We start from the raw sequence: 24,635 nt of genomic DNA on the forward strand, positions 1-24,635 counted from the left end.
AAGAAACCTAGAGAGGTACCAGGCTATGGGGGGTGGCCAGTCCTCTTCTGGCTGTGCCGGGTGGAGATTAGAAACCTAGAGAGGAACCAGGCTATGAGGGGTGGCCAGTCCTCTTCTGGCTGTGCCGGGTGGAGATTAGAAACCTAGAGAGGAACCAGGCTGTGAGGGGTGGCCAGTCCTCTTCTGGCTGTGCCGGGTGGGATTAGAAACCTAGAGAGGAACCAGGCTATGTGGGGTGGCCAGTCCTCTTCTGGCTGTGCGGGGTGAAGATTAGAAACCTAGAGAGGAACCAGGCTATGAGGGGTGGAGATTAGAAACCTAGAGAGGAACCAGGCTATGTGGGGTGGAGATTAGAAACCTAGAGAGGAACCAGGCTATGTGGGGTGGAGATTAGAAACCAGGCTATGTGGGGTGGAGATTAGAAACCTAGAGAGGAACCAGGCTATGTGGGGTGGAGATTAGAAACCTAGAGAGGAACCAGGCTATGTGGGGTAGAGATTAGAAACCTAGAGAGGAACCAGGCTATGTGGGGTGGTCAGTCCTCTTCTGGCTGTGTCGGAAGACTCCTAGGGCTCAGGTACTCCGAGAGAGAGAGAAAGAAACAGAAAAAGAGAAAGAGAATTAGAGAGAGCACACTTAAATTCTCACAGGAAACAGCAGAGGGAACACCCCCCTATCCACATCGATGGAACAGTAGTGGAGAGGGTAGCAAGTTTTAAGTTCCTCGGCATACACATCACAGACAAACTGAATTGGTCCACTCACACTGACAGCGTCGTGAAGAAGGCGCAGCAGCGCCTCTTCAACCTCAGGAGGCTGAAGAAATTCGGCTTGTCACCAAAAGCACTCACAAACTTCTACAGATGCACAATCGAGAGCATCCTGGCGGGCTGTATCACCGCCTGGTACGGCAACTGCTCCGCCCTCAACCGTAAGGCTCTCCAGAGGGTAGTGAGGTCTGCACAACGCATCACCGGGGGCAAACTACCTGCCCTCCAGGACACCTACATCACCCGATGTCACAGGAAGGTCATAAAGATCATCAAAGACAACAACCACCCGAACCACTGCCTGTTCACCCCGCTATCATCCAGAAGGCGAGGTCAGTACAGGTGCATCAAAGCTGGGACCGAGAGACTGAAAAACAGCTTCTATCTCAAGGCAATCAGACTGTTAAACAGCCACCACTAACATTGAGTGGCTGCTGCCAACACACTGTCATTGACACTGACCCAACTCCAGCCACTTTAATAATGGGAATTGATGGGAAATGTAAATATATCACTAGCCACTTTAAACAATGCTACCTTATATAATGTTACTTACCCTACATTATTCATCTCATATGCATACGTATATACTGTACTCTACATCATCGACTGCATCCTTATGTAATACATGTATCACTAGCCACTTTAACTATGCCATCTCATATGTATATACTGTACTCGATACCATCTACTGTATGCTGCTCTGTACCATCACTCATTCATATATCCTTATGTACATATTCATTATCCCCTTACGCTGTGTATAAGACAGTAGTTTTGGAATTGTTAGTTAGATTACTTGTTGGTTATCACTGCATTGTCGGAACTAGAAGCACAAGCATTTCGCTACACTCGCATTAACATCTGCTAACCATGTGTATGTGACAAATAAAATTTGATTTCATTTGATTTGATTTATAAGACAGGAGAATTACACCAGATATAACAGACTGACCCTAGCCGCCCGACACATAAACTACTACATTATAAATACCGGAGGCTGAGACAGGGGGGGGGGGGTTTACCATTCTGAGACAAGGCCGAGTATAGCCCACAAAGATCTCCGCCACGGCACAACCCAAGGGGGGGCGCCAACCCAGACAGGAAGATCACATCAGTGACTCAACCCACTCAAGTGATGCACCCCTCCTAGGGACGGCATGGAAGAGCACCAGTAAGCCAGTGACTCAGCCCCTGTAATTGGGTCAGAGGCAGAGTATCCCAGTGGAGAGAGGGGAACCGGCCAGGCAGGGACAGCATGGTAGAGCCCCAGTAAGCCAGTGACTCAGCCCCTGTAATAGGGTTAGAGGCAGAGACAGCATGGTAGAGCACCAGTAAGCCAGTGACTCAGCCCCTGTAATAGGGTTAGAGGCAGAGACAGCATGGTAGAGCCCCAGTAAGCCAGTGACTCAGCCCCCGTAATAGGGTTAGAGGCAGAGACAGCATGGTAGAGCCCCAGTAAGCCAGTGACTCAGCCCCTGTAATAGGGTTAGAGGCAGAGAATCCCAGTGGAGAGAGGGGAACCGGTCAGGCAGAGACAGCATGGTAGAGCCCCAGTAAGCCAGTGACTCAGCCCCTGTAATAGGGTTAGAGGCAGAGAATCCCAGTGGAGAGAGGGGAACCGGTCAGGCAGAGACAGTATGGTAGAGCCCCAGTAAGCCAGTGACTCAGCCCCTGTAATAGGGTTAGAGGCAGAGGATCCCAGTGGAGAGAGGGGAACCGGCCAGGCAGGGACAACAAGGGCGGTTCGTTGCTCCAGAGCCTTTCCGTTCACCTTCACACTCCTGGGCCAGACTACACTCAGTCATAGGACCTACTGAAGAGATGAATGCATTATGCTGATCGAATCAAACGACTTCAATTAAATTGCTTATTGGCTACAGAAAGAGTCTGAACCGTTTCTATAATAGGTATATGAATTAACAATTTAATCATGTTTCTTACCATGTTAATTCTATCATTTTTATTTGTCTATTATGGTGGTTGGCTTTAGACAACATAACAACATTGCCGTGACATTTTCAGATGTCCTTTAAATGGACTGAAGGTTTATCTGTGATATCTCCAGTCCTTTTAGTCGTTACGCAGTCTGTACTGCCAGTGGTCTGTGATATCTCCAGTCCTTTTAGTCGTTACGCAGTCTGTACTGCCAGTGGTCTGTGATATCTCCAGTCCTTTTAGTCGTAACGCAGTCTGTACTGCCAGTGGTCTGTGATATCTCCAGTCCTTTTAGTCGTTACGCAGTCTGTACGGCCAGTGGTCTGTGATATCTCCAGTCCTTTTAGTCGTTACGCAGTCTGTACTGCCAGTGGTCTGTGATATCTCCAGTCCTTTTAGTCGTTACGCAGTCTGTACTGCCAGTGGTCTGTGTTATCTCCAGTCCTTTTAGTCGTTACGCAGTCTGTACTGCCAGTGGTCTGTGATATCTCCAGTCCTTTTAGTCGTAACGCAGTCTGTACGGCCAGTGGTCTGTGATATCTCCAGTCCTTTTAGTCGTTACGCAGTCTGTACGGCCAGTCTTTTAGTCGTTACGCAGTCTGTACGGCCAGTGGTCTGTGTTATCTCCAGTCCTTTTAGTCGTTACGCAGTCTGTACGGCCAGTGGTCTGTGATATCTCCAGTCCTTTTAGTCGTTACGCAGTCTGTACGGCCAGTCTTTTAGTCGTTACGCAGTCTGTACTGCCAGTGGTCTGTCATATCTCCAGTCCTTTTAGTCGTTACGCAGTCTGTACTGCCAGTGGTCTGTCATATCTCCAGTCCTTTTAGTCGTTACGCAGTCTGTACGGCCAGTGGTCTGTGATATCTCCAGTCCTTTTAGTCGTTACGCAGTCTGTACGGCCAGTGGTCTGTGTTATCTCCAGTCCTTTTAGTCGTAACGCAGTCTGTACTGCCAGTGGTCTGTGATATCTGCCTCAGCTAGTCGCAGTCCTTTTAGTCGTTACGCAGTCTGTACGGCCAGTGGTCTGTGATATCTGCCTCAGCTAGTCGCAGTCCTTTTAGTCGTTACGCAGTCTGTACGGCCAGTGGTCTGTGTTATCTCCAGTCCTTTTAGTCGTTACGCAGTCTGTACTGCCAGTGGTCTGTCATATCTCCATTTCCTTTTAGTCGTTACGCAGTCTGTACTGCCAGTGGTCTGTCATATCTCCATTTCCTTTTAGTCGTTACGCAGTCTGTACGGCCAGTGGTCTGTGATATCTCCAGTCCTTTTAGTCGTTACGCAGTCTGTACTGCCAGTGGTCTGTCATATCTCCAGTCCTTTTAGTCGTTACGCAGTCTGTACGGCCAGTGGTCTGTGATATCTCCAGTCCTTTTAGTCGTTACGCAGTCTGTACTGCCAGTGGTCTGTGATATCTCCAGTCCTTTTAGTCGTTACGCAGTCTGTACGGCCAGTGGTCTGTTATATCTCCAGTCCTTTTAGTCGTTACGCAGTCTGTACGGCCAGTGGTCTGTGATATCTCCAGTCCTTTTAGTCGTTACGCAGTCTGTACTGCCAGTGGTCTGTGATATCTCCAGTCCTTTTAGTCGTTACGCAGTCTGTACGGCCAGTGGTCTGTGATATCTCCAGTCCTTTTAGTCGTTACGCAGTCTGTACGGCCAGTGGTCTGTGATATCTGCCTCAGCTAGTCGATGTCCTTTTAGTCGTTACGCAGTCTGTACGGCCAGTGGTCTGTGATATCTCCAGTCCTTTTAGTCGTTACGCAGTCTGTACTGCCAGTGGTCTGTGATATCTCCAGTCCTTTTAGTCGTTACGCAGTCTGTACGGCCAGTGGTCTGTGATATCTCCAGTCCTTTTAGTCGTTACGCAGTCTGTACGGCCAGTGGTCTGTGATATCTCCAGTCCTTTTAGTCGTTACGCAGTCTGTACTGCCAGTGGTCTGTGATATCTCCAGTCCTTTTAGTCGTTACGCAGTCTGTACGGCCAGTGGTCTGTGATATCTCCAGTCCTTTTAGTCGTTACGCAGTCTGTACTGCCAGTGGTCTGTGATATCTCCAGTCCTTTTAGTCGTTACGCAGTCTGTACGGCCAGTGGTCTGTGATATCTCCAGTCCTTTTAGTCGTTACGCAGTCTGTACTGCCAGTGGTCTGTGATATCTCCAGTCTTTTTAGTCGTTACGCAGTCTGTACTGCCAGTGGTCTGTGATATCTCCAGTCCTTTTAGTCGTTACGCAGTCTGTACGGCCAGTGGTCTGTTATATCTCCAGTCCTTTTAGTCGTTACGCAGTCTGTACTGCCAGTGGTCTGTGATATCTCCAGTCCTTTTAGTCGTTACGCAGTCTGTACGGCCAGTGGTCTGTGATATCTGCCTCAGCTAGTCGATGTCCTTTTAGTCGTTACGCGGTCTGTACTGACAGTGGTCTGTGATGTCTCCAGTCCTTTTAGTCGTTACGCAGTCTGTACGGCCAGTGGTCTGTGATATCTCCATTTCCTTTTAGTCGTTACGCAGTCTGTACGGCCAGTGGTCTGTGATATCTCCAGTCCTTTTAGTCGTTACGCAGTCTGTACGGCCAGTGGTCTGTGATATCTCCAGTCCTTTTAGTCGTTACGCAGTCTGTACGGCCAGTGGTCTGTGTTATCTCCAGTCCTTTTAGTCGTTACGCAGTCTGTACTGCCAGTGGTCTGTGATATCTCCAGTCCTTTTAGTCGTTACGCAGTCTGTACTGCCAGTGGTCTGTGATATCTGCCTCAGCTAGTGGTGGATGGCTACTGTGGTGACAGGTGGGTGGTTACTGTGGTGACAGGTGGGTGGTTACTGTGGTGACAGGTGGGTGGTTACTGTAGTGACAGGTGGGTGGTTACTGTGGTGACAGGTGGGTGGCTACTGTGGTGACAGGTGGGTGGTTACTGTGGTGACAGGTGGGTGGTTACTGTAGTGACAGGTGGGTGGTTACTGTGGTGACAGGTGGGTGGCTACTGTGGTGTCAGGTGGGTGGTTACTGTAGTGACAGGTGGGTGGTTACTGTGGTGACAGGTGGGTGGTTACTGTGGTGTCAGGTGGGTGGTTACTATGGTGTCAGGTGGGTGGTTACTGTGTTGTCAGGTGGGTGGTTACTGTGGTGTCAGGTGGGTGGTTACTGTGGTGTCAGGTGGGTGGTTACTGTGGTGACAGGTGGGTGGCTACTGTAGTGACAGGTGGGTGATTACTGTGGTGTCAGGTGGGTGGTTACTGTGGTGTCAGGTGGGTGGTTACTGTGGTGTCAGGTGGGTGGTTACTGTGGTGTCAGGTGGGTGGTTACTGTGTTGTCAGGTGGGTGGTTACTGTGGTGTCAGGTGGGTGGTTACTGTGGTGACAGGTGGGTGGTTACTGTAGTGACAGGTGGGTGGTTACTGTGGTTAATGTTATACTGATGTGTTACTGACTGTTTACTGGGGTAAAACGTTATACTGATGTGTTACTGACTGTGTTTACTGGGGTAAAACGTTATACTGATGTGTTACTGACTGTTTACTGGGGTAAAACGTTATACTGATGTGTTACTGACTGTGTTTACTGGGGTAAAACGTTATACTGATGTGTTACTGACTGTGTTTACTGGGGTAAAACGTTATACTGATGTGTTACTGACTGTGTTTACTGGGGTAAAACGTTATACTGATGTGTTACTGACTGTGTTTAATGGGGTAAAACGTTATACTGATGTGTTACTGACTGTGTTTACTGGGGTAAAACGTTATACTGATGTGTTACTGACTGTGTTTACTGGGGTAAAACGTTATACTGATGTGTTACTGACTGTTTACTGGGGTAAAACGTTATACTGATGTGTTACTGACTGTGTTTACTGGGGTAAAACGTTATACTGCTGTGTTACTGACTGTGTTTACTGGGGTAAAACGTTATACTGATGTGTTACTGACTGTTTACTGGGGTAAAACGTTATACTGATGTGTTACTGACTGTGTTTACTGGGGTAAAACGTTATACTGATGTGTTACTGACTGTTTACTGGGGTAAAACGTTATACTGATGTGTTACTGACTGTTTACTGGGGTAAAACGTTATACTGATGTGTTACTGACTGTTTACTGGGGTAAAACGTTATACTGATGTGTTACTGACTGTGTTTACTGGGGTAAAACGTTATACTGATGTGTTACTGACTGTTTACTGGGGTAAAACGTTATACTGATGTGTTACTGACTGTGTTTACTGGGGTAAAACGTTATACTGCTGTGTTACTGACTGTGTTTACTGGGGTAAAACGTTATACTGATGTGTTACTGACTGTTTACTGGGGTAAAACGTTATACTGATGTGTTACTGACTGTGTTTACTGGGGTAAAACGTTATACTGATGTGTTACTGACTGTGTTTACTGGGGTAAAATGTTCTACTGATGTGTTACTGACTGTTTACTGGGGTAAAACGTTATACTGATGTGTTACTGACTGTGTTTACTGGGGTAAAACGTTATACTGATGTGTTACTGACTGTGTTTACTGGGGTAAAATGTTCTACTGCTGTGTTACTGACTGTGTTTACTGGGGTAAAACGTTATACTGCTGTGTTACTGACTGTGTTTACTGGGGTCAGAAATCGAATGTTAAAAGGTATTTTGTTCCTTCTATTAAATGGCTAATTCTTAAGTCCCTCCCACTCAGAACCTTGATGACCACTCATTTCACCGAGCATTTCTCTGTTGCCATGACAGCGCCTGGCTCGGTCCTCCCCCACTGAGGCTCTCAGACATCATGGCAACAACATCAACAAGCAGGCAGGGAGGGGGGGGGGGGCAGATATCACCCCTGCACTCTCTTTTCTTCATTCCTTCCCTTTTTTTACAGCCCCCTTTGTCTCTATCTCTCTCTCTCTCAATTCAATTGGCTTCATTTATTTATAACCTTTATTTAACTAGGCAAGCCAGTTTAAGAACAAATTCTTATTTACCTGCCTACCGAGGAAGAGTGGGTTAAATGCCATGTTCAGGGGCAGAACGACAGATTTTGACCATGTCAGGTCAGGGATTCGATCCAGTAACCTTTCGGATACTAGTCCAAACCTCTAACCAGAAGGCTACCTGCCACCCCTATTGTTATATTATATGTTAAACAAAGCAAGTAAAATAGTGTCAAGTTCGTCATAAGGAGTAGACCAAAAAGCAGCGTGGTCTGTTTCCATCCTTTATTTTGGAAATGAAAACATCACAGAACAAAAACAACAAAAACGAACAACCGAAACGTGACGCTAGACTAATGCTTACAGGCAACAATACACAGAGAAGATCCCAAAATGGCTACCTAAATATGATCCCCAATCAGAGACAACGATAAACAGCTGCCTCTGATTGGGAACCATATCAGGCCAACATAGATAACCAATTCCCCTAGATTACCCCTAGATATCCCACCCTAAATCACACCCGACCCTACCAACATAGATATACAATTCCCCTAGATAACCCACCCTAAATCACACCCCGACCCTACCAACATAGATATACAATTCCCCTAGATAACCCTAGATAACCCACCCTAAATCACAGCCCGACCCTACCAACATAGATATACAATTCCCCTAGATAACCCCAGATAACCCATCCTAAATCACACCCCGACCCAAACAACATGGAGAATAAACAGCTCGTGACAAATAGACAATAAACAACAGTGAAATAAGCAATCAAATAATGAACAGTAACATTACACCCACAAAAGTTCCAAAAGAATAAAGACATTTCAAAAGTCATATGTGAAAATACAAAAAGGGAAAATAAATAAACATAAATATAGGTTGTATTTACAATGGTGTTTGTTCTTCACTGGTTGCCCTTTTCTTGTGGCAACAAGTCACAAATCTTGCTGCTGTGACGGCACACTGTGGAATTTCGCCAAACCCACTGGCTCCATGTCATCTACAAGACCCTGCTAGGTAAAGTCCCCCCTTATCTCAGCTCGCTGGTCACCATAGCATCTCCCACCTGTAGCACACGCTCCAGCAGGTATATCTCTCGAGTCACCCCCAAAACCAATTCTTTCTTTGGCCGCCTCTCCTTCCAGTTCTCTGCTGCCAATGACTGGAACGAACTACAAAAATCTCTTAAATTGGAAACACTTATCTCCCTCACTAGCTTTAAACACCAACTGTCAGAGCATCTTACAGATTACTGCACCTGTACATAGCCCACCTATAATTTAGCCCAAACAACTACCTCTTTCCCAACTGTATTTAATTTATTTATTTATTTTGCTCCTTTGCACCCCATTATTTTTATTTCTACTTTGCACATTCTTCCATTGCAAAACTACCATTCCAGTGTTTTACTTGCTATATTGTATTTACTTTGCCACCATGGCCTTTTTTGCCTTTACCTCCCTTATCTCACCTCATTTGCTCACATTGTATATAGACTTGTTTTTTTTACTGTATTATTGACTGTATGTTTGTTTTACTCCATGTGTAACTCTGTGTCGTTGTATGTGTCGAACTGCTTTGCTTTATCTTGGCCAGGTCGCAATTGTAAATGAGAACTTGTTCTCAACTTGCCTACCTGGTTAAATAAAGGTGTTCTCAACTTGCCTACCTGGTTAAATAAAGGTGTTCTCAACTAGCCTACCTGGTTAAATAAAGGTGTTCTCAACTAGCCTACCTGGTTAAATAAAGGTGTTCTCAACTTGCCTACCTGGTTAAATAAAGGTGTTCTCAACTAGCCTACCTGGTTAAATAAAGGTGTTCTCAACTAGCCTACCTGGTTAAATAAAGGTGTTCTCAACTTGCCTACCTGGTTAAATAAAGGTGAAATAAAAAAAATAAAAAAAACTGTGGAATTTCACCCAGTAGATATGGGAGTTTATCAAAATTGGATTTGTACCGGTACCCCCCCCCCTGTATAAAGTCTCACTATTGTTATTTTGCTGCTCTTTAATTACTTGGTACTTTTTATTTCTTATTCTTATTCGTATATATTTTTTTAAACTGCATTGTTGGTTAGGGCCTCATAAGTAAGCATTTCACTGTACGGTTGTATTTGCCACATATGACTAATAAAATTAGATTTGATTTGAATAAACTACAGGACAAAATACAAACCCTCTAACCCAAAAAGGCCTGTGGTGTTGATGGTATCCTAAATAAAATGATAAAATATACTAACCCCAAACTCCAAATTACTTCTGGTCTCCCGAGTGGCGCACCTGTCTAAGGCACTGCATCGCAGTGCTACAGGCGTCACTACAGACCCTGGTTTGATCCCGGGCTGTATCACAACCAGCTGTCATCGGGAGTCCTATATGGCGGCGCACAATTGGCCCAGCGTCATCTGGGTTAGGGGAGGGTTTGGCTTTGGGTGGGCCGTCATTGTAAAATAAGAATGTGTTCTTAAATTACTTGCCTAGTTAAATAAAAATAAATATTTAAACTCTAACATCATCCTTAGCTCTAGTGGGGTACATCTCTTCCTCCTACTCTCTCTCCCCTCTCTGCCTCAATCTCAACCTCTCCATTTCTCTCTCTCCCCCTACAGAGGAGCGAGGGTCATGGGCTGCCCCATGCCACGCGGGTGAGGGAGGGCTCCAGTGGGCTGGTACTGACGCTGGTGTCCATGGCGTGTGTGGGCGGCGTGGTGGTGGTAGCATTGACCATCGCCTGTCTCAGACACCACACCCAGCAGCCGGCCTCAGGGAAACTGGGCCTCGGACCAGAGGGAGGACCGGAGACACACTTTGACTACCAGGTAGAGGAGAGGAGACACTTCTGAGTGTCCCAAATCACTCCCTAATCCCCATGTAGTGCACTTCTTTATAAAGCAGAGCACTAGGACCCTGTGTCAAAAGTAGTGCACTAGATAGGGAATAGGGTGCCATTTGGAACCTGAGACACACTTTAACTAACGGGTAGGCGAGGATAGAGCCTTATACAGTTAAAATCGAAAGTTTACATACACTTAGGTTGGAGTCTTTAAAACTCGTTTTTCAACCACTACACAAATTTCTTGTTAACAAACTATAGTTTTGGCAAGTCAGATAATTTCACTGTATCACAATTCCGTAGGGTCAGAAGTTTACATACACTAAGTTGACTGTGCCTTTAAACAGCTTGGAAAATTCCAGAAAAGTATGTCATGGCTTTAGAAGCTTCTGATAGGCTAATTGACATCATTTGAGTCAATTGGAAGTGTATTTGTGAAGATATTTCAAGGCCTACTTTCAAACTCAGTGCCTCCTTGCTTGACATCATGGGAAAATCTAAAGTAATCAACCAACACCTCCATTTTTTTTAAACAAATCTGTACAAACAATAGTACGTAAGTATAAACACCATGGGACCACGCAGCCGTCATACCACTCAGGAGGGAGACGAATTCTGTCTTCTAGAGATGAACGTACTTTGGTGCGAAAAGTGCAAATCAATCCCAGAATGACAGCAAAGGACCTTGTGAAGATGCTGGAGGAAACAGGTACAAAAGTATCTATATCCACAGTAAAACGAGTTCTATATCGACATAACTTGAAAGGCCGCTCAGCAATGAAGAAGCCACTGCTCCAAAACCGCCATAAAAAAAGCTAGACTACGGTTTGCAACTGCACATGGGGACAAAGATCGTACTCTTTGGAGAAATGTCCTCTGGTCTGATGAAACAAAAATAGAACTGTTTGGTCATAATGACCATCGTTATGTTTGGAGGAAAAGGAGGGACGCTTGCAAGCCGAAGAACTCCATCCCAACCGTGAAGCACGGGGGTGGCAGCATCATGTTGTGGAGGTGCTTTGCTGCAGGAGGGACTGGTGCACTTCACAAAATAGAGGTCTTTTTTTATCAAATAAATTCTCTGTAATTATTATTACGTGATTAAACTAACTTAATCATGTAAATGTAATTAATTAGAAAGTCAGATTACAGCGTTATAATTTTCCTAATATAACTTTCAGATTTTTTATATCTGATCAATTAGTCTTCTAATTAATGAGTTATTCTTTACCTCATGTTAAGTCTCATTCCAAACGTCGTAAATTGTTGGTTCTGTTATCTGCACAAACCCAGTCTTCACAATGACTCATCCATACATCAATTGTCTTAAATCATTTAGTAACTTAATAATCACAGAAATGCATAAACAATTAAAGAGTAGATATAGTTAGTCACGATCGTCGTATAGAGTAGAAGGTGAGGACCAAAACGCAGCGTGGTTAGTATACATTCTTCTTTATTGAAGAAAGAACATGAAGTAAACTGAACCAAAACAATAAACGAATAACGACCGTGAAGCTATAATACGAAAACTGTGCTGACACAAGCAACTGACATAGATAATCACCCACAAAGTACCCACAGAATATGGCTGCCTAAATATGGTTCCCAATCAGAGACAACGATAGACAGCTGCCTCTAATTGAGAACCAATCTAGGCAACCATAGACATACAATTTACCTAGAAAGGACACAGCCCCATAAACATGCAAAACCCCTAGACAAGTTTAAAAAAAACATACATCACCCATGTCACACCCTAACCTAAACAAAATAACAAGGAAAACAAAGAATACTAAGGTCAGGGTGTGACAGTTACAAGGAAATGATAGCAGAATGTGCCCTAGTGGGCTAAACCAGTATGGCGGCTTGGTAGACAAAGGGACTAAGAAGGGCGCGAAAGATAAGACAATACAAAGTTAATAATTAAAACAATTGAAATGCTAATCCTTTGCACATGAACATTCAGTCATTCTGGAATAATTGCAATCAATATATATATTTACACTCAGTGTGTCGTCGTGATCTCTGTTGGAAAGTTAGTTTCTGTTGGAGAGTTTGTCCGCCCTCTCTGCCGTGGTTAGAATGGATAGTTCAGAGTAACATTCAGCAGTGTTGTTATAGAATAGATATTTCAGCGGTTGTCGGTCCTCGCATTCACGGGTACATCATTTCTAGCTGCAGACTAGTAATTAGTATTGAAGAGTAGCTCTTCTTCTGTCGGATCGATGGTCTCAGAGTTTAACCACGTGGTATGATTAAAAGATTCAGCAATCTACTCAAACCTTAATTCCCTCTGTGATGAGGTACTGGTCTGAAACCTTAGCCCTCTCGTAGTTATCAAGGTAAGCTGGTCTGCAGATGATTCTCCAGGTGGGGGTTATATTCGGAAGAGCAGAAAAAGGCTGTCCCATGATGCTAGATCAATGTCTGTGCTCATGGGGTGGGCCAATGACTTAGTTAACTTTAAAGGGAATTTGGTTCGCTTTCATTAAACAGTTTAAAATCACACAACATAATTTCACAAATAGTTTAATCTTTACTCATTCATTTTATACAACAATTAGATGCAATTAGATGCAAGAGTCTCATAACTGAGACTCTTGTATAAACAGAGTTATGTTAATGTGGCTGTATTGTCTCTCATGAGTTTCACAAAATTGTACCAAACGGACCAGTTCGTAGCTGGCTACCTCACCGACCTTTTATACATTCTCCAGAACATGAATATTGTTCAGTTCTCAAGTTCTGTGAGGTGGAAGAAATTCCTTTGTTCTCTCTATGAAAACTCACTCTCTCTTATACTCCGGCCATGAGGAGAGAACTCCTCAAGGAATTTATGACCTGCCTAATAGAGCCTGTTGGTAGGGGGTGAGAGAGAGAGGGGGATGGTACTCGCTATCCCCAAAGAGGGCAATGTCGTGACAGATAGCATCATGAGGATGGAAAAAATATGTGGATATTATGAAGCAACATTCAAGACATCAGTCAGGAAGTTAAAGCCTGGTCGCAAATGGGTCTTCCAAATGGACAATGACCCCAAGCATACTTCCAAAGTCGTGGCAAAATGGCTTAAGGACAACAATGTCAAGGTATTGGAGTGGCCATCACAAAGCCCTGACCTCAATCCTATAGAACATTTGTGGGCAGAATTGAAAAAGCGTGCAAGGAGGCCTACAAACCTGACTCGGTTTCAACAGCTCTGTCAGTAGGAATGGGCCAAAATTCACCCAACTTTTTGTGGGAAGCTTGTGGAAGGCTACCCAAAATGTTTGACTCAAGTTAAACAATTTAAAGGAAATGCTACCAAATACTAATTGAGTGTATGTAAACTTCTGACCCACTGGAAATGTGATGAAAGAAATAAAAGCTGAAATAAATCATTCTTTCTACCGTTATTCTGACATTTCACATTCTTAAAATAAAGTGGTGATCTTATCTGACCCAAGACAGGGAATTTTTACTAGGATTAAATGTCAGGAATTGTGAAAAACTGAGTTTAAATATATTTGGCTAAGGTGTACGTAAACCTCCGACTTCAACTGTATGTAGCCCTCAGTATTAGACTCTGGGACAGGTTCTTAAAATAAAGTGGTGATCTTTAAGTAACTCTGGGAAAGGTTAGGCCTCATCATGATCGTCATCACCATGATTGAGACCCCCCAGCCTTTCGTGTTAATCACGTTGCGTCGTGCCTGAGAACAGCCCTTAACCCTGGTTTATTGGCCATATACCACCCCCCCCCAGCCTTTCGTGTTAATCACGTTGCGTCGTGCCTGAGAACAGCCCTTAACCCTGGTTTATTGGCCATATGCCACACCCCCTCTGGCTTTGTTGCTTTAATTCTTCCACAGCTTTCAACCAATCAGCATTCAGGGGTCTAACCACATAGTTTATAACAACATTTTGCTATTTACTTTTGCATTACATCCCTCATTTTACTATGATGACAGACGAGGGCCCTGGACCTCAACATTTGTAACATTTCTACCAATAATGCCCTAAAAATAAATACTTTACCCATGAGCATAATGACATTTCCCGTTAAATGATCATGTTTTTTTCAGATCCCCTAACAATACAGTTTGCAGGTCCATCTGCACCCTGATATTATGACATAACAACCATTCCTGGACCTGACTCCAAAAGCGAGCCACCGATGAACAGCACCAGAAAATATGTCGTTTCATCCCGTTTCCTCGTGGCAGTCTGCACAGGGCTGACTGATCTATTGATTCTGTTTCCTCGTGGCAGAGTCTGCACAGGGCTGACTGTTCTATTGATTCTGTTTCCTCGTGGCAGAGTCTGCACAGGACTGACTGATCTATTGATTCTGTTTCCTCGTGGCAGAGTCTGCACAGGACTGACTGTTCTATTGATTCTGTTTCCTCGTGGCAGAGTCTGCACAAGGACTGACTGATCTATTGATTCTGTTTCCTCGTGGCAGAGTCTGCACAGGGCTGACTGTTCTATTGATTCTGTTTCCTCGTGGCAGAGTCTGCACAGGACTGACTGATCTATTGATTCTGTTTCCTCGTGGCAGAGTCTGCACAGGACTGACTGATCTATTGATTCTGTTTCCTCGTGGCAGAGTCTGCACAGGACTGACTGATCTATTGATTCTGTTTCCTCGTGGCAGAGTCTGCACAGGACTGACTGATCTATTGATTCTGTTTCCTCGTGGCAGAGTCTGCACAAGGCTGACTGTTCTATTGATTCTGTTTCCTCGTGGCAGAGTCTGCACAGGACTGACTGATCTATTGATTCTGTTTCCTCGTGGCAGAGTCTGCACAAGGCTGACTGTTCTATTGATTCTGTTTCCTCGTGGCAGAGTCTGCACAGGGCTGACTGTTCTATTGATTCTGTTTCCTCGTGGCAGAGTCTGCACAGGACTGACTGATCTATTGATTCTGTTTCCTCGTGGCAGAGTCTGCACAGGACTGACTGATCTATTGATTCTGTTTCCTCGTGGCAGAGTCTGCACAGGACTGACTGATCTATTGATTCTGTTTCCTCGTGGCAGAGTCTGCACAGGACTGACTGATCTATTGATTCTGTTTCCTCGTGGCAGAGTCTGCACAGGACTGACTGATCTATTGATTCTGTTTCCTCGTGGCAGAGTCTGCACAGGACTGACTGATCTATTGATTCTGTTTCCTCGTGGCAGAGTCTGCACAGGACTGACTGATCTATTGATTCTGTTTCCTCATGGCAGTCTGCACAGGACTGACTGATCTATTGATTCTGTTTCCTCGTGGCAGAGTCTGCACAGGACTGACTGATCTATTGATTCTGTTTCCTCGTGGCAGAGTCTGCACAGGACTGACTGATCTATTGATTCTGTTTCCTCGTGGCAGAGTCTGCACAGGGCTGACTGATCTATTGATTCTGTTTCCTCGTGGCAGAGTCTGCACAAGGCTGACTGTTCTATTGATTCTGTTTCCTCGTGGCAGAGTCTGCACAGGGCTGACTGTTCTATTGATTCTGTTTCCTCATGGCAGAGTCTGCACAAGGCTGACTGTTCTATTGATTCTGTTTCCTCGTGGCAGAGTCTGCACAGGACTGACTGATCTATTGATTCTGTTTCCTCGTGGCAGAGTCTGCACAGGACTGACTGTTCTATTGATTCTGTTTCCTCGTGGCAGAGTCTGCACAGGACTGACTGATCTATTGATTCTGTTTCCTCGTGGCAGAGTCTGCACAGGGCTGACTGTTCAATGCCCCATATATTGAGCATTATTTTTGTAGCAAGTATTTGATATAATAGCTTTAATTGAAATGAAAGGATAGATATGTCAGTTCAAAGACCCGGTGTCAAGGTATTGGGACATCAAAGCCCTGTTCCCAACTGACTTGAATATTATGCTGCATTGCTGTCAAAACATTGGACTTCACGTGATGCATTTTTTTTTATTTACACTAATCATTCTAAGCCATTTATGTTTTTAACGGGTGGCAGGTAAGTAATTCCAATATTGTGGCAAGGCCAAGATGAGTTGGTTATCATTTTGTATTGGGCATACATCTCCATACACAATTGTTAGTTGCTTTGTGTGACATTTTACCATAACGTCTCTATTAAATGTCTCACGAGTTGTGAATTATAATTATGGCTGATGAAAGGGATTCGTTTACCGGAATATCTTTCTGTCGACTTCCTAGGAGCTCTGCCGGCAGCACATGGCAGCCAAGACTTCGCTCAGTCGTCAGGAGGCTGTGGGTGTGGGAGCGGGGGGTCGGAGGGGGACAGACACCTCCAGGGTGAGCAGTGTGTCGTCCCAGTTCAGTGACGGCCCACAACACAGCCCCTCCTCACACAGCAGTACGCCCTCCTGGAGCGAGGAGCCCGCCCAGTCCAAGATGGACATCTCTACTGGTCACATGATACTGGTCAGTGTCAGGGTATGGGGTCATTATATTTACTACTGGTCAGTATCAGAGGGTATGGGTTCATTATATTTACTACAGGTCAGTATCAGAGGGTATGGGGTCATTATATTTACTACTGGTCAGTATCAGAGGGTATGGTGTCATTATATATACTACTGGTCAGTATCAGAGGGTATGGGGTCATTATGTTTACTACTGGTCAGTATCAGAGGGTATGGGGTCATTATGTTTACTACTGGTCAGTATCAGAGGGTATGGGGTCATTATATTTACTACTGGTCAGTATCAGAGGGTATGGGGTCATTATATTTACTACTGGTCAGTATCAGAGGGTATGGGGTCATTATATTTACTACTGGTCAGTATCAGAGGGTATGGGGTCATTATATTTACTACTGGTCAGTATCAGAGAGTATGGGGTCATATTTCCTACTGGTCAGTATCAGAGGGTATGGGGTCATTATATTTACTACTGGTCAGTATCAGAGGGTATGGGGTCATTATATTTACTACTGGTCAGTATCAGAGGGTATGGGGTCATTATATTTACTACTGGTCAGTATCAGAGGGTATGGGGTCATTATATTTACTACTGGTCAGTATCAGAGGGTATGGGGTCATTATATTTACTACTGGTCAGTATCAGAGGGTATGGGGTCATTATATTTACTACTGGTCAGTATCAGAGGGTATGGGGTCATTATATTTATCTGTGTCCAGGAAATAGGCCCTGATTGTTTAATAATGATAATGCCTTTGAGCTCTCATCAGATACACTCTAACAACTAGTCTTAATATCCCATGGCAGAGATACACTCTAACAACTAGTCTTAATATCCCATGGCAGAGATACACTCTAACAACTAGTCTTAATATCCCATGGCAGAGATACACTCTAACAACTAGTCTTAATATGGCAGAGATACACTCTAACAACTAGTCTTAATATGGCAGAGATACACTCTAACAACTAGTCTTAATATGGCAGAGATACACTCTAACAACTAGTCTTAATATGGCAGAGATACACTCTAACAACTAGTCTTAATATTGCATGGCAGAGATACACTCTAACAACTAGTTTTAATATGGCAGAGATACACTCTAACAACTAGTCTTAATATGGCAGAGATACACTCTAACAACTAGTCTTAATATGGCAGAGATACACTCTAACAACTAGTCTTAATATGGCAGAGATACACTCTAACAACTAGTCTTAATATGGCATGGCAGAGATACACTCTAACAACTAGTCTTAATATGGCAGAGATACACTCTAACAACTAGTCTTAATATGGCAGAGATACACTCTAACAACTAGTCTTAATATGGCATGGCAGAGATACACTCTAACAACTAGTCTTAATATGGCAGAGATATGCTGAACTCTGTTCATAACGTTCGTGTCCTTCTCCTCAGGCCTATATGGAGGATCATTTGAAGGATAAGGACCGTCTCATGAAGGAATGGAATGCTCTGTGTTCCTACCAGGCTGAACCCAGTGCTGTCACCGTCGGGCAGAGTGAATCCCAGCTGGAGAAAAACCGCTGCCCTGAGTCTCTTCCCTGTAGGTCTCATTTACCTCTCCTCGGGTTTATCCTCTAGTCCTGGGCTGGGATTCAAACATCACATAATAAAGGTGTTTTTTCTGCTTGAGATGAGCATCCGTAGCCTTTAGAGACAAGCGCGATCTCAGCAAACGTCGGGGGAAAAAAAAAAATAGCCTTTTTTACAAGCCTATTGCTGTGCGCAGGCCGTTCGTCTGCGTCAGATTGAATCCAGGACTTAATGTTACATCTACGATCCTCTTCTAGAGCTTGGTTAGTTACTATCTGTTCTGTTCTAGATGACCACTCCCGTGTAAAACTGAAGGCGGAGAGCAACTCCACCAAGGAAGACTACATCAACGCCAGCATCATAGTAAGATCTCTCACTGCTGCTCTTGTGATGTCCCGTGGTTGACACAGGTGTCATTAATATCCTCTGTCTGTAAAACCCCAGATTGACCACGATCCTCGACTGCCTGCTTACATCGCCACCCAGGGACCACTGGCACACACCATCGCTGACTTCTGGCAGGTCAGTGGAACACATAGTACGCTGAGGAACTTTTAGCTTGAGTGTCCGCTGACCAAAATGTTGAAGGAAAGCGCTTTAATGGCACATTAATAAACTGAAACTTGGAAAAGATCAGAACAGGGCTACTTGTGTAAACGCAGCTATAGTGACACAGTGGATGTAGAAGGACATGGGGCAGTAGTACAGCCCTAGTGTAGCTTGTCAATCACAGTCTGTACCAGTACAGCCCTAGTCTAGCATGTCAATCACAATATGTACCAGTACAGCCCTAGTCTAGCATGTCAATCACAGTCTGTACCAGTACAGCCCTAGTCTAGCATGTCAATCACAGTCTATACCAGTACAGCCCTAGTCTAGCTTGTCAATCACAGTCTGTACCACTACAGCCCTAGTCTAGCATGTCAATCACAGTCTGTACCAGTACAGCCCTACTCTGGCTTGTCAATCACAGTCTGTACCAGTACAGCCCTAGTCTAGCATGTCAATCACAGTCTATACCAGTACAGCCCTACTCTGGCTTGTCAATCACAGTCTGTACCAGTACAGCCCTAGTCTAGCATGTCAATCACAGTCTATACCAGTACAGCCCTAGTCTAGCTTGTCAATCACAGTATGTACCAGTACAGCCCTAGTCTAGCATGTCAATCACAGTCTATACCAGTACAGCCCTAGTCTGGCTTGTCAATCACAGTCTATACCAGTACAGCCCTAGTCTAGCATGTCAATCACAGTCTGTACCACTACAGCCCTACTCTGGCATGTCAATCACAGTCTGTACCAGTACAGCCCTAGTCTAGCATGTCAATCACAGTATGTACCAGTACAGCCCTAGTCTAGCATGTCAATCACAGTATGTACCAGTACAGCCCTAGTCTAGCATGTCAATCACAGTATGTACCAGTACAGCCCTAGTCTAGCATGTCAATCACAGTATGTACCAGTACAGCCCTAGTCTAGCATGTCAATCACAGTATGTACCAGTACAGCCCTAGTCTAGCATGTCAATCACAGTATGTACCAGTACAGCCCTAGTCTAGCATGTGAATCACAGTATGTACCAGTACAGCCCTAGTCTAGCATGTCAATCACAGTATGTACCAGTACAGCCCTAGTCTAGCATGTGAATCACAGTATGTACCAGTACAGCCCTAGTCTAGCATGTCAATCACAGTATGTACCAGTACAGCCCTAGTCTAGCATGTGAATCACAGTATGTACCAGTACAGCCCTAGTCTAGCATGTGAATCACAGTATATACCAGTACAGTCTGCTGTGAGACAGTGTGTTGTTGTACTATAGATGGTGTGGGAGAATGGCTGCACAGTGATAGTGATGATGACTGCCCTGGTTGAGGACGGAGAGACTCAGTGTGTTCGCTACTGGCCTGACGAGGGATCGTCCCTCTACCACATCTACGAGGTGAGGGGTTTATATATACAGTATATATATCGTTATCAGTAGTTCTCAATTCCTGGTCCTTAGCAACTACACACCTGATTCAAATCATGTAAATCTGATGACGAGTTGATGATTTCAATCCTGTGAGTAGTTCAAATCAAATCAAATATTTATAAAACCCTTCTTACATCAGCTGATGTCTCAAAGTGCTGTACAGAAACCCAGCCTAAAATCCCCAAACAGCAAGCAATGCAGGTGTAGAAGCACGGTGGCTAGGAAAAACTCCCTAGAAAGGCCAAAACCTAGGAAGAAACCTAGAGAGGAACCAGGCTATGAGGGGTGGCCAGTCCTCTTCTGGCTGTGCCGGGTGGAGATTATAACAGAACATGGAACCAGGCTATGTGGGGTGGAGATTAGAAACCTAGAGAGGAACCAGGCTATGAGGGGTGGCCAGTCCTCTTCTGGCAGTGCCGGGTAGAGATTAGAAACCTAGAGAGGAACCAGGCTATGTGGGGTGGCCAGTCCTCTTCTGGCTGTGCCGGGTGGAGATTAGAAACCTAGAGAGGAACCAGGCTATGAGGGGTAGCCAGTCCTCTTCTGGCTGTGCCGGGTGGAGATTAGAAACCTAGAGAGGAACCAGGCTATGTGGGGTGGAGATTAGAAACCAGGCTATGTGGGGTGGAGATTAGAAACCTAGAGAGGAACCAGACTATGCGGGGTGGCCAGTCCTCTTCTGGCTGTGCCGGGTGGAGATTAGAAACCTAGAGAGGAACCAGGCTATGAGGGGTGGAGATTAGAAACCTAGAGAGGAACCAGGCTGTGGGGTGGCCAGTCCTCTTCTGGCTGTGCCGGGTGGAGATTAGAAACCTAGAGAGGAACCAGGCTATGCCGGGTGGAGATTAGAAACCTAGAGAGGAACCAGGCTATGCCGGGTGGAGATTAGAAACCTAGAGAGGAACCAGGCTGTGGGGTGGAGATTAGAAACCTAGAGAGGAACCAGGCTGTGGGGTGGCCAGTCCTAAGGAAAAAAATAAAAATAATAATGTGCACCCCTTTGGGCCCCCGGGACCAGGATTGAGAACCACTTTCTTATAGTGTATCTCTGTATTAACAGCACTATTCAATGTGGTACAGATGAAGAAGGAAAAATCCCTCTCAGACTCTATGGTAATTGGATATGCAGTCCTGAGTACACATCGTCGATCCACCCACCATTCTACTGCAGTCCTGAGTACACATCGTCGATCCACCCACCATTCTACTGCAGTCCTGAGTACACATAGTCGATCCACCCACCATTCTACTGCAGTCCTGAGTACACATCGTCGATCCACCCACCATTCTACTGCAGTCCTGAGTACACATCGTCGATCCACCCACCATTCTACTGCAGTCCTGAGTACACATAGTCGATCCACCCACCATTCTACTGCAGTCCTTCTAATTATATTGTGGTAAAGAGGTAAAGGAGATCAAACTGTCAGATAAAACTACAGCAGGGTACACCAACTGGTTGTTGTTGACTTAAAACATTGTAAAAACAACAGCAAATCAGCTCCGAGTGATTTTAATTTTGGAAATGTGTCCCCAAGGTATTCCCTGCATAATAGAGACATAGATGTGATCGTATACATATGTAAGCAACAAAAAAACAACAAAAAAGAAAGAAAAATAAAGACAAAAAGCATTAGACAGATGTACAACTGAATGCTTTTAACTGAAATGTGTCTTCCGCATTTTAACCCAACCTCTCTGAATCAGAGAGGTACAGGGAGGGGTGGGGGGGCTGCCTTAATCGACATCCACGTCTACGGCGCCCGGGGAACAGTCGATTTAACTGCCTTGTTCAGGTGCCCACTCGGTGATATTCAATTATCTTTGTTCCCTACAAGGTGAACTTGGTCTCTGAACACATCTGGTGTAAGGACTTCCTGGTTCGTAGTTTCTACCTGAAGAACGTTCAGACCCAGGAGACTCGAACCCTGACACAGTTCCATCTGCTCAGCTGGCCCGCCAACGGAATCCCTACCTCCACACGCCCTCTGCTGGACTTCCGCAGGTACTGCAGACGCTGTCTGATCGTGCAGCTTGACATACAGTACACCACTTGGCAGTATCACTTAATTCACTGCAACTTAACTGCTCTTGATTGTATCACTGCTCTTGACAGTCTCACTGCGCTTGCTAGCCTCACTGCTTTCTAAATAAGCTTTATGTATCGGGTCTGACGAAGGCCTTGAGGCCGAGACGTAAAGGCTATTCAAGAACAGTGATACTATAAAGAGCAGTGATACTAGTCAGGGCAGTGATACTAGTCAGAACAGTTATACTAGTCAGAGCAGTGAGACTAGTCAGAGCAGTGATACTAGTCAGAGCAGTGAGACTAGTCAGAGCAGTGATACTAGTCAGAGCAGTGAGACTAGTCAGAGCAGTGAGACTAGTCAGAGCAGTGATACTAGCCAGAGCAGTGACACTAGCCAGAGCAGTGATACTAGTCAGAGCAGTGACACTAGTCAGAGTAGTGATACTAGTAGGAACAGTTATACTAGTCAGAGTAGTGATACTAGTCAGAGTAGTGATAATAGCAGTGATACTAGTCAGAGCAGTGAGACTAGTCAGAGCAGTGATACTAGTCAGAGCAGTTATACTAGTCACAGCAGTGATACTAGTCAGAGCAGTGATACTAGTCAGAGCAGTGAGACTAGTCAGAGCAGTGATACTAGTCAGAGCAGTTATACTAGTCAGAGCAGTGATACTAGTCAGAACAGGGATACTAGTCAGAACAATGATACTAGTCAGAGCAGTGATACTAGTCAGAGCAGTGATACTAGTCAGAACAGGGATACTAGTCAGAACAATGATACTAGTCAGAGCAGTGATACTAGTCAGAGCAGTGATACTAGTCAGAGTAGTTATACTAGTCAGAGCAGTGATACTAGTCAGAACAGGGATACTAGTCAGAACAATGATACTAGTCAGAGCAGTGATACTAGTCAGAGCAGTGATACTAGTCAGAGCAGTGAGACTAGTCAGAGCAGTGATACTTGTCAGAGCAGTAACACTAGTCAGAGCAGTGATACTAGTCAGAGCAGTGATACTAGTCAGAGCAGTGATACTAGTCAGAGCAGTGACACTAGTCAGAGTAATGATACTAGTCAGAGCAGTGATACTAGTCAGAGTAGTGATACTAGCCAGAGCAGTGAGACTAGTCAGAGCAGTGACACTAGTCAGAGCAGTGAGACTAGTCAGAGCAGTGACACTAGTCAGAGCAGTGAAACTAGTCAGAGCAGTGAGACTAGTCAGAGCAGTGAGACTAGTCAGAGCAGTGATACTAGCCAGAGCAGTGACACTAGCCAGAGCAGTGATACTAGTCAGAGCAGTGACACTAGTCAGAGCAGTGAGACTAGTCAGAGCAGTGAGACTAGTCAGAGCAGTGATACTAGCCAGAGCAGTGACACTAGCCAGAGCAGTGATACTAGTCAGAGCAGTGACACTAGTCAGAGTAGTGATACTAGTAGGAACAGTTATACTAGTCAGAGTAGTGATACTAGTCAGAGTAGTGATAATAGCAGTGATACTAGTCAGAGCAGTGAGACTAGTCAGAGCAGTGATACTAGTCAGAGTAGTTATACTAGTCAGGACAGTTATACTAGTCACAGCAGTGATACTAGTCAGAGCAGTGATACTAGTCAGAGCAGTGATACTAGTCAGAACAGTGGTACTAGTCAGAGTAGTGGTACCAGTCAGATCAGTGATACTAGTCAGAGTAGTGATACTAGTCAGAACAGTGATACTAGTCAGAACAGGGATACTAGTCAGAACAATGATACTAGTCAGAGCAGTGATACTAGTCAGAGCAGTGATACTAGTCAGAGTAGTTATACTAGTCAGAGCAGTGATACTAGTCAGAACAGGGATACTAGTCAGAACAATGATACTAGTCAGAGCAGTGATACTAGTCAGAGCAGTGATACTAGTCAGAGCAGTGAGACTAGTCAGAGCAGTGATACTTGTCAGAGCAGTGATACTAGCCAGAGCAGTGATACTAGTCAGAGCAGTGATACTAGTCAGAGCAGTGACACTAGTCAGAGTAATGATACTAGTCAGAGCAGTGATACTAGTCAGAGTAGTGATACTAGCCAGAGCAGTGAGACTAGTCAGAGCAGTGACACTAGTCAGAGCAGTGAGACTAGTCAGAGCAGTGACACTAGTCAGAGCAGTGACACTAGTCAGAGCAGTGAGACTAGTCAGAGCAGTGAGACTAGTCAGAGCAGTGATACTAGCCAGAGCAGTGACACTAGCCAGAGCAGTGAT

At 44.8% G+C, this 24,635-nt stretch overlaps 1 protein-coding gene across 1 annotated transcript in view; it reads left to right on the forward strand.

Moving 5' to 3' along the window:
• Nucleotides 1-24,635, forward strand: part of ptprna (protein tyrosine phosphatase receptor type Na) — a 136,187-nt gene that overhangs the window by 76,435 nt on the left and 35,117 nt on the right. Inside the window, exons 13-19 of the mRNA XM_065019643.1 lie at nt 10,228-10,437; nt 16,614-16,841; nt 18,264-18,411; nt 18,691-18,764; nt 18,846-18,923; nt 20,223-20,342; nt 22,214-22,380. Of these exons, the coding sequence (XP_064875715.1) occupies nt 10,228-10,437; nt 16,614-16,841; nt 18,264-18,411; nt 18,691-18,764; nt 18,846-18,923; nt 20,223-20,342; nt 22,214-22,380 (1,025 nt within the window). The remainder of the gene's footprint in view (nt 1-10,227; nt 10,438-16,613; nt 16,842-18,263; nt 18,412-18,690; nt 18,765-18,845; nt 18,924-20,222; nt 20,343-22,213; nt 22,381-24,635) is intronic.

The sequence above is a fragment of the Oncorhynchus nerka genome, linkage group LG1, assembly GCF_034236695.1.
Source record: "Oncorhynchus nerka isolate Pitt River linkage group LG1, Oner_Uvic_2.0, whole genome shotgun sequence".
Taxonomy (NCBI): Eukaryota; Metazoa; Chordata; class Actinopteri; order Salmoniformes; family Salmonidae; genus Oncorhynchus; species Oncorhynchus nerka.